At 40.7% G+C, this 13,660-nt stretch overlaps 2 protein-coding genes across 2 annotated transcripts in view; both read left to right on the top strand.

Annotated features, from left to right (window-relative positions):
- The window catches only part of LOC103505271 (cysteine-rich motor neuron 1 protein-like), a 7,425-nt gene extending 563 nt beyond the window's left edge, over window positions 1-6,862 (top strand). Inside the window, exons 2-5 of the mRNA XM_026820610.1 lie at window positions 3,667-3,906; window positions 6,090-6,251; window positions 6,359-6,500; window positions 6,676-6,862. Of these exons, the coding sequence (XP_026676411.1) occupies window positions 3,667-3,906; window positions 6,090-6,251; window positions 6,359-6,500; window positions 6,676-6,862 (731 nt within the window). The remainder of the gene's footprint in view (window positions 1-3,666; window positions 3,907-6,089; window positions 6,252-6,358; window positions 6,501-6,675) is intronic.
- A 1,975-nt stretch (window positions 6,863-8,837) lies between these two features.
- On the top strand, window positions 8,838-12,889 carry LOC113465794 (cysteine-rich motor neuron 1 protein-like). Its single transcript, XM_026820613.1, has 5 exons — window positions 8,838-8,944; window positions 9,943-10,108; window positions 10,568-10,716; window positions 12,085-12,246; window positions 12,633-12,889. The coding sequence occupies exons 1-5, from the start codon at window positions 8,905-8,907 to the stop codon at window positions 12,872-12,874; spliced, it is 759 nt and encodes a 252-aa protein (XP_026676414.1). The 5' UTR covers window positions 8,838-8,904; the 3' UTR covers window positions 12,875-12,889.
- The last annotated feature ends 771 nt before the right edge of the window (window positions 12,890-13,660 follow it).

Below are 13,660 nucleotides of genomic sequence, written 5' to 3'. Positions count from 1 at the left end.
TATCAGGATATCTCCTGAACTTCTTTATCAGGATATCTCCTGAACTTCTTTATCAGGATATCTCCTGAACTTCTTTATCAGGATATCTCCTGAACTTCTTTATCAGGATATATCCTGAACTTCTCTATCAGGATATATCCTGAACTTCTTTATCAGGATATATCCTGAACTTCTCTATCAGGATATATCCTGAACTTCTTTATCAGGATATATCCTGAACTTCTCTATCAGGATATATCCTGAACTTCTTTATCAGGATATATCCTGAACTTCTCTATCAGGATATATCCTGAACTTCTTTATCAGGATATATCCTGAACTTCTCTATCAGGATATATCCTGAACTTCTTTATCAGGATATATCCTGAACTTCTCTATCAGGATATCTCCTGAACTCCTCTATCAGGATATATCCTGAATTCCTCTATCAGGATATATCCTGAACTCTATCAGGATATCTCCTGAACTCCAATATACCAGGATATGTTGAACGCTATCCTGAGCTCCCGTTTCCTGAACAGGAGTGAGTTTTGGATTCTTGGAACCTCAGGAGGTACAAGTTCCATCAGATATGAAGGGACCAGCCTAGTTAGCTCGGAGGGTCGCCTTGTAACTTGTAAGCGCTAGATCGCGAGTTCGATCCCCAAGGGGGTCGAACTTTATCCTGAACTGAAGGATCGTTTTTGGAATGACTTGCTTTTTCCTATCCTGTCCTCCTACTCTCTTCGATTTCAGGACCATCAGATTTCTGTTGTTGCAGCTCTCTCTATCAAAATTGAAAAAAAAAAAAAAAAAAAATCTAAACGTTTTTTTGGTACCTACCAGCTATGACTTCTTTGTCAAAAAGATATTTCATACTCGTAACTTAAATCTCTTATGGCACTGAACAGTCTAAATTTCCGTTACAAGAAATATGAATGATGTATGGCGTATGGCACTCCTTCATTTTGCTCCTTCTTTCTTCTTTCTCCTCCTCCTCCTTCTTCCTCTTCTCCTTCTTCTTTCTTCTTCGTCTTTTTTCTTAGACCTGACAGGTACACCTGATCAGGTCCACTTGTCAGGTCTACCTGATAAGCACAAGCACGCACACTATCAGGTAGACCTGACAGGTACGGCTGAAAAGGTTCGTCTGTCAGGTATCCCTGATACACAATCAGGTAGACCTGACAGGCGGACCTGTCGTCAGGTCTACCTGATAGTGAGTGGCTGGCCGTGTTATCACTCCCTATCACGAAGTATTGGAAAATTATAAGGAGCTACTTTTATCCTTAACTCTCTACTGGGAGGGGGATGGTTAATTTCCCAAAGGAGACATATTTATATGTATGGGGAGAATGTGGCTCATTGTTTTAGAATAGTCAATGATTTAGATCCTAAATCTCTACCTGTAGTGGGCTAAAGAGTGAGTTACATGTTTTAGGATCTGACTCATTGACTGAGTAGTTCACTCTAAAAAGAGTCGTTCTTTCTTACAACTCACACACTATGTCTTTGTACATCTCTAATGAGCATTAGAACGCGACTTACAAAGGGGATAATCAAGCGAGGGTGTAAAAAAAGTTAAAAGAAGGGAAAAATTGGCTTCTGAGAAATTTAGTGAAAAAGGTAAAAAAGAGAGATAGTGAGAAAATGGAGCGAAAATTAAGTTAGAAAGAAAAAAGAGATAAAACTGAGAACAAAAAATATAGAGGATAGAGAGGAAAATGGACGGAAAATGATCAAAGGAAGAGGAGAGATCGAGAGAAGCTTTAACATTGTAAAAAAATATTTAATAAAAAATTACTCTTAGCTAGGACGAGAAAAAGAGAAATTATTGTACAATGTAAACAAAGAGACTGTGCAATACAAACAATGACATAGGCACAGGGGATATCAAGGCAAAAAAAAAAAAAAACTCATTAAAACACAATAAGCAAAAACAGAGTGTCTCTTGTGCTGAAGAAAAAAAAGTATAATAAGTAAGGATAAAAATATTTCCAACCACATCTTCCCATAGGCCAGCCACTCACTATCAGGTAGACCTGACTTATCTTATTAAAATATCCTTTTTGGATGATTAAAAATTCTTCGATTAGTTAAATCTCTCATTAAGTCGTTGGTGAAATCCATCATTAAGCTGGTTAATGGAAGAGTCGAGGTTTGTTAGTCCCCCCCCCCCTTGGAAACATGGAATAGGGGTACACTTAACCTCGTGAGGAGGCTAAGTGTGTAGTAGTGGTTTATACAGTGTTTGGACTTCTGGAGCTTCGGATCTGAAGGTTGGTGGCTTGAGGGAAATTCATGACATCAAAGAACTGGTGCATGTACAATGTGCTTTACGTCAATTATTTTCCAGTTCCCCCCCCCCCCCTCCATTATTTTTCTTTTTCTGTCATTTAGTGTCTACATTCTACATACGTAATTATAATTTTCACCATTTGTGATTAGCACAATTAATTTTCTGAGGTAGGTATCACCCTGTACGAATAAAACTTTTCAAGTTTTTTTCTATATAAAAAAGTGGTTTTGGTGGTAAAATAATAATAAATAAAAAAAGGAGAGAGAACATTTTATTGCGGAAATATTTTTATATAAATTTCGCAATAAACATTTCACAAAACTTTTTACTTTGGAATAATATTTTCATTTTGCTGACGGGGAGGGAGGGGGGAAGAAGGAAAGGGCAGAAACGCGTTGAACAATATTTTAAATTGAAATTTCGGGATAGAGTTATTACAAAAAAAAAGTTCTACTCAACCTTCTCACTCTTAACTTCAGCTAACTTTTGGTATTTTCAATAGGGCTAGCCATGCATATTGCATACCTACTACTCTACATTACTTTAACAAAGGAATTGCTACATCCTTTTTCCTTGTACTCCCTAAAATAATATACTCAACATTTTATAGACCGGTACTTACCTATCTATCATAATAGTTTTTTATAAGGTAGATACTAGATAAGTAGATACCTTACAACCTTACCTACATAAAATCAGAGTTTCGTCTATTTTGTAAAGGTTAAGATCACTTAAACTCGAGCTTTTGGATACCTATTTATCTCTTTCTGATAACTTCATTGCTCATCTTTTATTTGTCAACCCCCAGAAGGGAACGGAAAATTATTGTATGGGAAAAACACTAGAGCCAGCGCTTTTTCTTCTGTGTAGTGTTTTGTTTGTTTTTAGGAAGGAAGAAAGAAGAATAGTCGACTAATGGAAGCATTAGGAAGTTTTTTATAAGGTAGATACTAGATAAGTAGATACCTTACAACCTTACCTACATAAAATCAGAGTTTCGTCTATTTTGTAAAGGTTAGATCACTTAAACTCGAGCTTTTGGATACCTATTTATCTCTTTCTGATAACTTCATTTACTTCATTGCTCATCTTTTATTTGTCAACCCCCAGAAGGGAACGGAAAATTACCATTTCCCCTAGAAGGGAAAGGGAAAAATTTCATTGGAAAATTTCCCCTCTTACAGGAATTTGAACCCAGTGTACCTTTTGGTCGAGAGTAAATTGTACGTCTTTTATTTTCTTGTTAGACCCTGAATATTATTTTTTAGACCTGCTTCAATCCATTCAAAGCATATGATTGATTCTTATGTCTATCCAATATATAACTAATCTCAACTCCTTATGACTGTAAATTATATATAACTTACCCCATATCCTCTCTCCTACAGGCACCAACTGCAGCCAGGTCAAGTGTCCCGTAGAGACAGTCCAATGTCCGCCAGACAGCTACAAGTTGCCATTCAGTCTACATCCGGGCGACTGCTGTAGCAAATACCTTGGCTGTCAGTGTCTGCCCAGCTGTTCTCAGCCTAGCTGCTCTGAAGAGGAGGTACCTCGGGTGGTCCGTGTGGGGACGTTCACACCAGGGAGCTGCTGCCCTATCTATGAGTGTGTTGCGAAAGGTAAGTGTCCTTGGTAAAAACATCGAGAACAAAATCCTGTCGTTCTCGGAACGGCTGGCTTTCTCCTATCCTGTCTTCCTTCTCTCTTCGATTTCGGGACGATAGGATCTTAGCAGTTACAGTTCCTTCTATCAAACCTCTTTTAAAAAAATCTTTACACACTACAAGACCTCAAAAAGAACCACGAGAGAGAGGGAGGGGAGAGGGAGAAAGAGAGAGAGAGAGAGAGAGAGAGAGGAAAAAAAACACTTAAAACCACAAATCGAAAAAAAAACTATACCTACAGTACATATACCTCTTCTGGAGCCTTATTGGAACACTGCATTTTTTACTCTCTAAAAAATATACCTAATATAACTCTTACACATAACAAATAACAACTGTATCTATACCTATGTAGATTACACATTATATCGAGAAGCTTTTCAAAAGTTTGTACCTATTTATAAGCATAAGCGGAGGATAATATTTTCGTTCAAAGAACTTTTCGACAAACACTTCTGCTTTAAATGATCGGTCGGAGTGAAGAACAAAAGAGATGATGGAAAATACTTTTTACTTTGGAATAATATTTTCATTTTGCTGACGGGGAGGGAGGGGGGGGGGGAAGGAAAGGGCAGAAACGCGTTGAACAATATTTTAAATTGAAATTTCGGGATAGAGTTATTACAAAAAAAAAGTTATTTTACTCAACCTTCTCACTCTTAACTTCAGCCAACTTATGATATTTTCAATAGGGCTAGCCATGCATATTGCATACCTACTACTCTACATTACTTTAACAAAGGAATTGCTACATCCTTATTCCTTGTATTCCCTAAAATAATATACTCAACATTTTATAGACCGGTACTTACCTATCATAAATATTAGGTAGGTATTATTTACATCTACATAATTATGTAGTTTTGTCTCTACATGTATTCTCTATGTATGTAGTTTCTATTTCATCCATTTAGTTTCAGTACGTATTGATATAAACTTGGTAAAAGCCCCAAGCCGGTACAAAGCTCCAAGCAACAAATAATTTTGCTGCATATCATGCAGTTAGACTCAGACATGACTACACTACGTTTTACAGTTTCCGATTCCAAGTGTTTCAATTTCGCACAGAACTCTAGGTACCTAAACCTTCGTAACAATTTAATTTGAAAAGAGAAAATGTAGAGCTTACTACTTACACGTACTTATCTAGGTAATTGCTCTTCAGGCTTTTTGTATCTGTTTTAATTGCTTTAGAGCTATACACATACAATGTACTTCGAATAAAGCAGAGTATATGGGTACCTGTCTCCCTTCTTTGGCACAATCACAATAGTGGCACGTCACATATGTACTTAGAAATTTACACCAACCTCAGTGGTGTAGTGGTTAGCACGGTGGACTCTTGGATCTGGAGGTTGGTGGTTCGAGTCCCAGTCAAGTCATTAAATTTAGCGTAGTTTATCAAGCGAGGAAGGACATTTTTGACAAGCATTTAATGCTCAACACAATTAAAATTCCTTTTTTTTTAGTTAGAAATTTACGTTTTGCACTTTTGTTACACTATAAAACATCTGCTGCTTTGGGCTTTACAGTTGTGTGTCGTAGCATGCCCATTCCGTAGTGAGCTCTTCTTCAGATAGCAGCTAGGTCAACACGAGAACATCAGATAGTAATAGTAACCTGTTGAAGTAATACTGTTGAATCTGTCTAATTTTGAATCCAAGGAACGGGCAATTAATGTTTTCCCATTTTTCCAGGCTTCCCATTTAGACGGGTTCCAGTAGACATTGTATACAGGTTCGACTGTATTTGAAATCGAAATTCTTACTGCTATGGCCATAGCCACTTTTACCCTAGTTGGTATTCAGCTAATTTAGCCTCAACCCTCTTAAGGTAGAAATTTTCACGTCACGTGATAGTAGTGTGTTTTTCGACCTATTGCAATCAAAATGCAAGTAGAAATCCTTATTCTATCGTTCCGTAGTAGCCTAATATTTTGCTATGGCCATAGCCACTTTTACCCTAGTTGGTATTCAGCTAATTTAGCCTCAACCCTCTTAAGGTAGAAATTTTCACGTCACGTGACAGTAGTGTGTTTTTCTACCTATTGCAATCAAAATGCAAGTAGAAATCCTTATTCTATCGTTCACTAGTAGCCTAATATTACCCCAATCTATTCCATTCTACATGTTTCTTCGTTTCAGACATGAACGAGAGCTGTGAGAATGGCACTTCATGGCTGAGTGCAGACTGTGAGGAGTGCAAGTGTGAGCGCGGTATCAAGTTCTGCTCCAAAGTGGAGTGTCCTAAGTTACCGGAGGCGTGCACCAAGTCCGAGATAGGACAATGCTGTCCTGTTTGTCTGGGTAAGACATTTTTGTCCCTTAAAATAATAATAATAATAGGCGAGGTTAACGCCATAGGCGTTTTCTACCACCTAACCCTTAGAGCTCCACGCTCAACCCATGTACAGACTGTACATGCCGGGAGGGCAAGGTCCTGTGCTACTCGCAGCAATGCCCGGCAGCGGCGTGCTCGAACCCACGACCTCCGGAACCGGGAACCTGTTGTCCGCGCTGCGCGGGGGCAGATGAGATCACCGCCCTTGTCGTCGAGTAAGTAAGCTGTTTCCTAAATTCATATAAGCTTAACCGGACCTACTTACTTTCCATGTCCGGAAAAACCAATTACAGTTACGGACCACAGTTTAGGAATCCCTGTTTTAAAGTCACTTTTACACTATGGCCATTAGGTGATGAGATCAATTTAATTTTCTCTCTTCTCCCTCAGGAATGACGGTAATGATAAAGACTGTGGAGGTAAGAATGGTACTGCGTGGCGTGAAGGCGCCTGTATATCATGTCGGTGTGAACGGGGGCATAAGATCTGCTATCAACAGGAGTGCCCTAACAGTACGCCCTGTGTGCGGTCGGTCCAGCCTAAACATGCATGCTGTCCTACTTGTCTAGGTAAGTAGAATGCTGGTTAGGTGGTAGAGAACGCCTCAGGCTTGTAGAGGTGCCGGTGTGAACGCGGGGATAAGATCTGCTATCAACAGGAGTGCCCTAGCAGTACGCCCTGTGTGCGGTCGATCTAGCCTAAACATGCATGCTGTCCTACTTGTCTGGGTAAGTAGAATGCTGGTTAGGTGGTAGAGAACGCCTCAGGAGTTAGGTCGTTGTTATGTACCGGGTTGAGATAGGCAAGGTTGGTAAACTAACCTTGCTTTTTTAGTTACCACTCCCATGCCAAACTGTAGAAACAATATCCTGTCTCAACCCAACCCGGTACATAACCACAATCTTAATCTCGCCCAGTAGTTTACCTTTTAGACCTCTCGGTCCAGCCTAAACATGCATGCTGTCCTACTTGTCTGGGTAAGTAGAATGCTGGTTAGGTGGTAGAGAACGCCTCAGGAGTTAGGTCATTGTTATGTACCGGGTTGAGATAGGCAAGGTTGGTAAACTAAACTGCACCAACTGCACGTGCTTGCATGGAGGCCAGAAGAAGTGCACGGCATCTATGTGTGAGGTAAGTTGAGATTCGTACAAGCTTAACTCGACCTTTAGGGCTGTTTGCCCCTACACCTAAGCTTCAGAGTGCGCTTTTTGTGGTGGATGTTGTTGTTGTAGCGGCTTCAGCTGAAACGCAGTTAACCATCGTGAGGACTCGTGCTTATTCTTTAAAAGCAGAGAGCTTAGACCTCATATAATTATGTGTGTTTTAATTTGGCAACAACAATAGTCTTAGCCCTCCTACTTAGCTGGTAACCCGTTTGCCTTGTAAGCGCTGGGTCGCAGTTAGGATTCCCGCCCGGGGTTTTTTTCTCGGAACGGCTGGTTTTCTCCTATCCTATCTTCCTTCTCGCTTCGATTTCGGGACGATAAGACCTTAGCAGTTACAGTTCCCTCTGTCAAACCTCTTCAAAACAAGAGCTTGAGCATTTTTTATTCATTCTATGTTTGTAGTCTATTTTATCTTCTCTATGAAAATCGGCAAAAACGCTGTGAAATTTGTTTTAACTGAAATTTCCATCTTTTTCAGACGCGCTGTTGCCAAAGCCGGCCGACCTGGTACCTTCAGGGTGTACAGTTGGCAACGTCACCTACCAGGAGAATCAAGAGTGGCGATTGGACGCCTGTACAAGCTGTGTTTGTAAAGACAGAAGTCATCACTGTACACAGCGGATATGTTCTGTGACGTGCAGTAATCCCATGACTATTCCTAACCAGTGCTGTCCTCTGTGTTTGGGTGAGTGTACTAATTCAGTAAGATTCATACCTATTACATAATAGATTATTATACCAACACTGTAGGACCTATGATGAGAGCTTATCCTGATAGAGGAGTTCAGGAGATATCCTGATAGAGAAGTTCAGGATATATCCTGATAAAGAAGTTCAGGATATATCCTGATAGAGAAGTTCAGGATATATCCTGATAAAGAAGTTCAGGATATATCCTGATAGAGGAGGTCAGGAATCCCAGGACGGAAGAAGTTCACTAGGACATGATGGTGTTTTCTTGAAGGAATCTATCAACAAATTTCAGCATCAACTTAGAGCTCATCAAATATTCAGTACAACTTAGGAGCCAAAACCCAACACCAACATGTAACTTTATTTCTTAACCCGTCAGTAGTCCTGAAATCCAGAGTAACTTCATTCAGATTGCCTTCGATGACCAAATTGCTGAAAAAAGACAAATACTTATTTGTAGCTTTAAATTTAGTTCGTAGATTCGTAGAAGCTAACATCCTTTAGGGCTAATTAGCCACTACACCTATTGGGCTCAGATTGGGCTTTTGTGGATGGTGTTAAGATGTTTCCTAACTAAGCTCAAAGATCCGAGCGATCTTCATTAAATCTTCATTAGCTTTTTCGTTAGATTTTTTTTTTTTTTCCAATCCATGAATGTTAGCTGACCCTACAGTAAGAGCTTTAGTTAGGCAGCACCATACTGCGACCTCATTGTACGCCCCTGGCTAACTGTAAACTCAGATGTAAGCGGGGCTTTGTCATGACGGACGACGGATGTATCACATGCGAATGTCAGGACGGTAAGTGTTTAGCGGGTCCTATAATGGGTTCCGATTCCCTAAACGAGATCAATTACTTCTGTAAACTAACTTTCATTATTATTATTTTTTTAACGTGGTAGACCATTTTTAAGTGGAAGTCATATAAATTAACCCTTTAACTTTTTTCAAGAGGTTTGAAAAAGGAAACTGTAACAAAGGAGGTCTCATCGTCCCGAAAGCGAAGAGCGAAGTCAGACAGGATAGGAGAAATCCAGGGCTACAATTCTGAAAACGAACCGGATCTGTTTAGGATAAAGTTCGGCCCGGGCGGGAATCGAACCCGCACCCTAGCGCTTACAAGGCAGGCACAAGGTATCTAGTCTAGCGGCGAGAGACCATTGCGTAATCACAACGTCCATAACGCAATGCTCTCGAACATTAATTAGTAGATTGAACAGAGGAAGCATTTGAAAACAGCTTGGGGGCATTTCATTTTTCAAGGGATTTTTTTTTTTTTTTTTGCTAAATTAATTCATTTTCCTCCCCTCCTGCCTTCCCTATTTTTCAAAAACTCCCATGACCGCTAGACAATTTCAAATTCGCTGAAGTGTATTCCCGTGAACCTTTGAATAAATAAAAGAAATATTAATAAAAAGTACCTACCTTGGTAATAATGAATAATATTTTTCTCTTCTTCCCTACCTACCTATTTTCCCTAGCCCGATTTTATTTGCCCGACTTGACTCTTGAAAAATGTTGATTTTTAGTCCGTCCTTCCTTTATTATTACTAATAATAAAAGTTATAGTGGACTCTCTTCTTCCCTACCTACCTATTTTCCCTAGCCCGATTTTATTTGCCCGACTTGACTCTTGAAAAATGTTGATTTTTAGTCCGTCCTACCTTTATTATTACTAATAATAAAAGGTATAGTGGAAGGACTCTTCTTGATCCCTTGTGTGCCGCGTCCATTTTAGTTTAGGACTATTGCACTGGTTTATCTACCTATAAAAATTATCTCTGTTTTCAACTTTCCAGAGGAGTGTCTATTGGACTGTCAACACGGACTCCTGAAGGACACCAATGGGAACAACTTATGTGAATGTGCCCCGCCCCCCGCTCCCCCCACTTGTCCTCCCCTGGTGGGGTGCACTAAGGAGTGCCCCCATGGGTTCAAACGAAAGCAGGGCTGCGAGATTTGCAGGTAAGAGGGTTCATCCCAGTGGTAACGTGCTTGCTTGCCATGCAGAAGGTCCCGGGTTCGAATCCCACCATCGACAAAAGTTTGTACTCGTTTTTCGATTGCAAATATTTCAACGGGTTACTTTCTGGTGTTCTCGTGTTGACCCAGCACCTAAATGGGAAGTATTGTGTCTCTTCTCGCCCATCTGATGAGAGGCATACTACGGGATGGGCATGCTACGACACAGACCACATGCGTCTAATGTAGCAGTTGTTTCATTGCTATGAAATAAAAACGGCGGTGAAACATGCATCTTAAAAAAAAAAAAAAAATTCTAGCTCAGGTAGAACGGAACTCAGATGGACGGAACTCGGAGCCCCCCGATAAAAAAAAATATCTGTTGTGAACATCACACGACTTTCTATGAGTTACATTTAGCCCACGATTTTGACATTTCATTACTTTCTTTCTCTGTCCTAGGTGTGCCCAGTGTCCTTCTATGAATCAGTGCGAGAAGCAATGTGCACACGGCTACGCACGAGATGAGAATGGGTGCCACATGTGCAAATGCAAACCTTCCTCTACTTCCACCACTGAAGGGGAAGCAGCGGCCGAATCTTGCTATACTGGTAAGTAAGCATTTTGCTAACAACATTTCAATAAATAAACAAGTGAAATTCTGAATGATGATTTGATGATGGTACGTGGAAAATGAGAACTGTACCTAATCCAAAATTTTGAGTTGTGGGCTTAGCTGGCGTAGCGTAGCCCAAAATCCAATTTTTTCAGGAGATCTAGAAATTGAGGGACACGGTTAGCCTAGTGGTAACGCGTTTGCTTGCCATACAGAAGGTCCCTGGTTTGATGCCCACCATCTACAAGAAATTTGCACTCGTTCTAGTCGTCCTTCGGTTGTAAATATTTCAACGGATTGCTCTCTGATGTTCTTGTGTTGAAACAGGACCTACTTAAATAAGAAGTACTGTGTCTTTTCTCGCCCATCTATCTCTATGTATGTAGTTTCTATTTCATCCATTTAGTTTCAGTACGTATTGATATAAACTTGGTAAAAGCCCCAAGCCGGTACAAAGCTTCAAGCAACAAATAATTTTGCTGCATATCATGCAGTTAGACTCAGACATGACTAGTAACACTACGTTTTACAGTTTCCAATTCCAAGTGTTTCAATTTTGCACAGAACTCTAGGTACCTAACCCTTCGTAACAATTTAATTTGAAAAGAGAAAATGTAGAGCTTACTACTTACACGTACTTATCTAGGTAATTGCTCTTCAGGCTTTTTGTACCTGTTTTAATTGCTTTAGAGCTATACACATACAATGTACTTCGAATAAAGCAGAGTAATCACAATAGTGGTACGTCATATAGTTAGAAATTTACGTTTTGCACTTTTGTTAGACTATAAAACATCTGCTGCTTTGGGCTTTACAGTTCTGTGTCGTAGCATGCCCATTCCGTAGTGAGCTCTTCTTCAGATAGCAGCTAGGTCAACACGAGAACATCAGAAAGTTATAGTAACCTGTTGAAGTAGTACTGTTGAATCTGTCTAATTGGGAATCCAAGGAACGGGCAATTAATGTTCCCCCATTTTTCCAGGCTTCCCATTTTTTTGACGGGTTCCAGTAGACATTGTATTTGGTAACGCGTTTGCTTGCCATACAGAAGGTCCCTGGTTTGATGCCCACCATCTACAAGAAATTTGCACTCGTTCTAGTCGTCCTTCGATTGTAAATATTTCAACGGGTTGCTCTCTGATGTTCTTGTGTTGAAACAGGACCTAAATAAGAAGTACTGTGTCTTTTCTCGCCCATCTGATGAGGGATGGAGGGACACATTAAATTTGAACAGCTCTTTAAGATATGAATATCCGCCCATCTAATGAGGGATGGAGGGACACATTAAATTTGAACAGCTCTTTAAGATATGAATATTGACTAGTTTCATAGCTCTACATTGTTGTTTCCTCTCATTTTTCAGAAGACGGAGTATGGCGGGATGATTCAGAGATCTGGCGGGATGGTTGTCGGGAATGTCATTGTATTGATGGGAGAGAAATGTGCACGCTCATTGCATGTCCCACGCTGTCCTGTCAACATCCTATCCCTGCTAATTCTACACAGTGCTGCCCGTACTGTCCTGGTGAGTGAGCATTATTGACACATTTCAACTTTCAAGCTTTTAACCAGACTTTTTTGGCCAGTCTTGGGTTGAGGTTTATCACCTCACTTTAGGATTAAGAATGGAGAATTTCTTGTTTCATCTCAATCCTGAGTTGCTAAAGCCCGCCATTAGCATCAAGGTTATGATTTCTACCCCTGGGTTCCTCAATCCTTGATGGTCAAGAGATTCTTGGTTTGATACTTAACTTCAGTGAAGGTTCTATTCTTTATATTTGTATTTATTAACCATAGAATTTTTTTTTCAACGAAAGACCTATTCATTAGATAAGATGACCTTTCCGCACCAATTTAACCAAAACCAAATTCAACCAACCTGTAATCAGCTTCAACATTTCTCTCTTCCAGACGCCACATCCAGCGGGCACGAGGCTGCGGTATGCATGGACTTCCACGGGGAACTCAAGCTAGAGGGTCAACACTGGACGCTCAACCCATGTACAGACTGTACATGCCGGGAGGGCAAGGTCCTGTGCTACTCGCAGCAATGCCCGGCAGCGGCGTGCTCGAACCCACGACCTCCGGAACCGGGAACCTGTTGTCCGCGCTGCGCGGGGGCAGATGAGATCACCGCCCTTGTCGTCGAGTAAGTAAGCTGTTTCCTAAATTCATATAAGCTTAACCGGACCTACTTACTTTCCATGTCCGGAAAAACCAATTACAGTTACGGACCACAGTTTAGGAATCCCTGTTTTAAAGTCACTTTTACACTATGGCCATTAGGTGATGAGATCAATTTAATTCCAGGGGCTTCCAGAGGGGAGGGGGTCATCAGGCCTAGGTTCATCAAGGGGGCCTGAAACCATTTCTGTAGCAAGGGAAATTTCAGGCTGTTTAAGGTCCCCCAGTCAGCCTAGTTAGCTTAGTTGGTAGTGCGTCTGCCTTGTAAGCGCTAGGCCGCGGGTTCGATTCCCGCCCGGGGCGGATTTTATCCTGATGGGATAATGTTCGTTCTCGGAACGGCTGGCTTTCTCATATCCTGTCTTCCTTCTCTCTTCGATTTCTGGACGATAAGAATGTATGTTTTATCAGTTCCCTCTGTCAAACTCTTAAAAAAAAGCATCAATTCCAAACCGAACATCTGATTGGCCAAAATTTGTTTCAGTCTGATGTGATAGCGAGATATTTTTTCCATAAAGACGGTGTTAACCTGTTAACTTCAGAGATCCATTGAGAAGTGGGAACTGATACATTCAACGTGCTTACGTGCTGTCGCCGAGCACTGATGGATAGCTCAATAAAATACGATGTGTATGTTTTATTTCAGAAGAGTCCACGCCCAGTCTGTCACCGAGTGACCTAGAGATTCCCAGGATAGGTGACGAGTACCTATCCTGTCTCCTAGAGAATGGCACCTTGCTGCACGTAGGTGACAC

The sequence above is a fragment of the Diaphorina citri genome, unplaced genomic scaffold (genome assembly GCF_000475195.1).
Source record: "Diaphorina citri unplaced genomic scaffold, Diaci psyllid genome assembly version 1.1 scaffold160, whole genome shotgun sequence".
Lineage (NCBI taxonomy): Eukaryota > Metazoa > Arthropoda > Insecta > Hemiptera > Psyllidae > Diaphorina > Diaphorina citri.
This window is presented reverse-complemented; position numbering and strand designations above follow the sequence as displayed.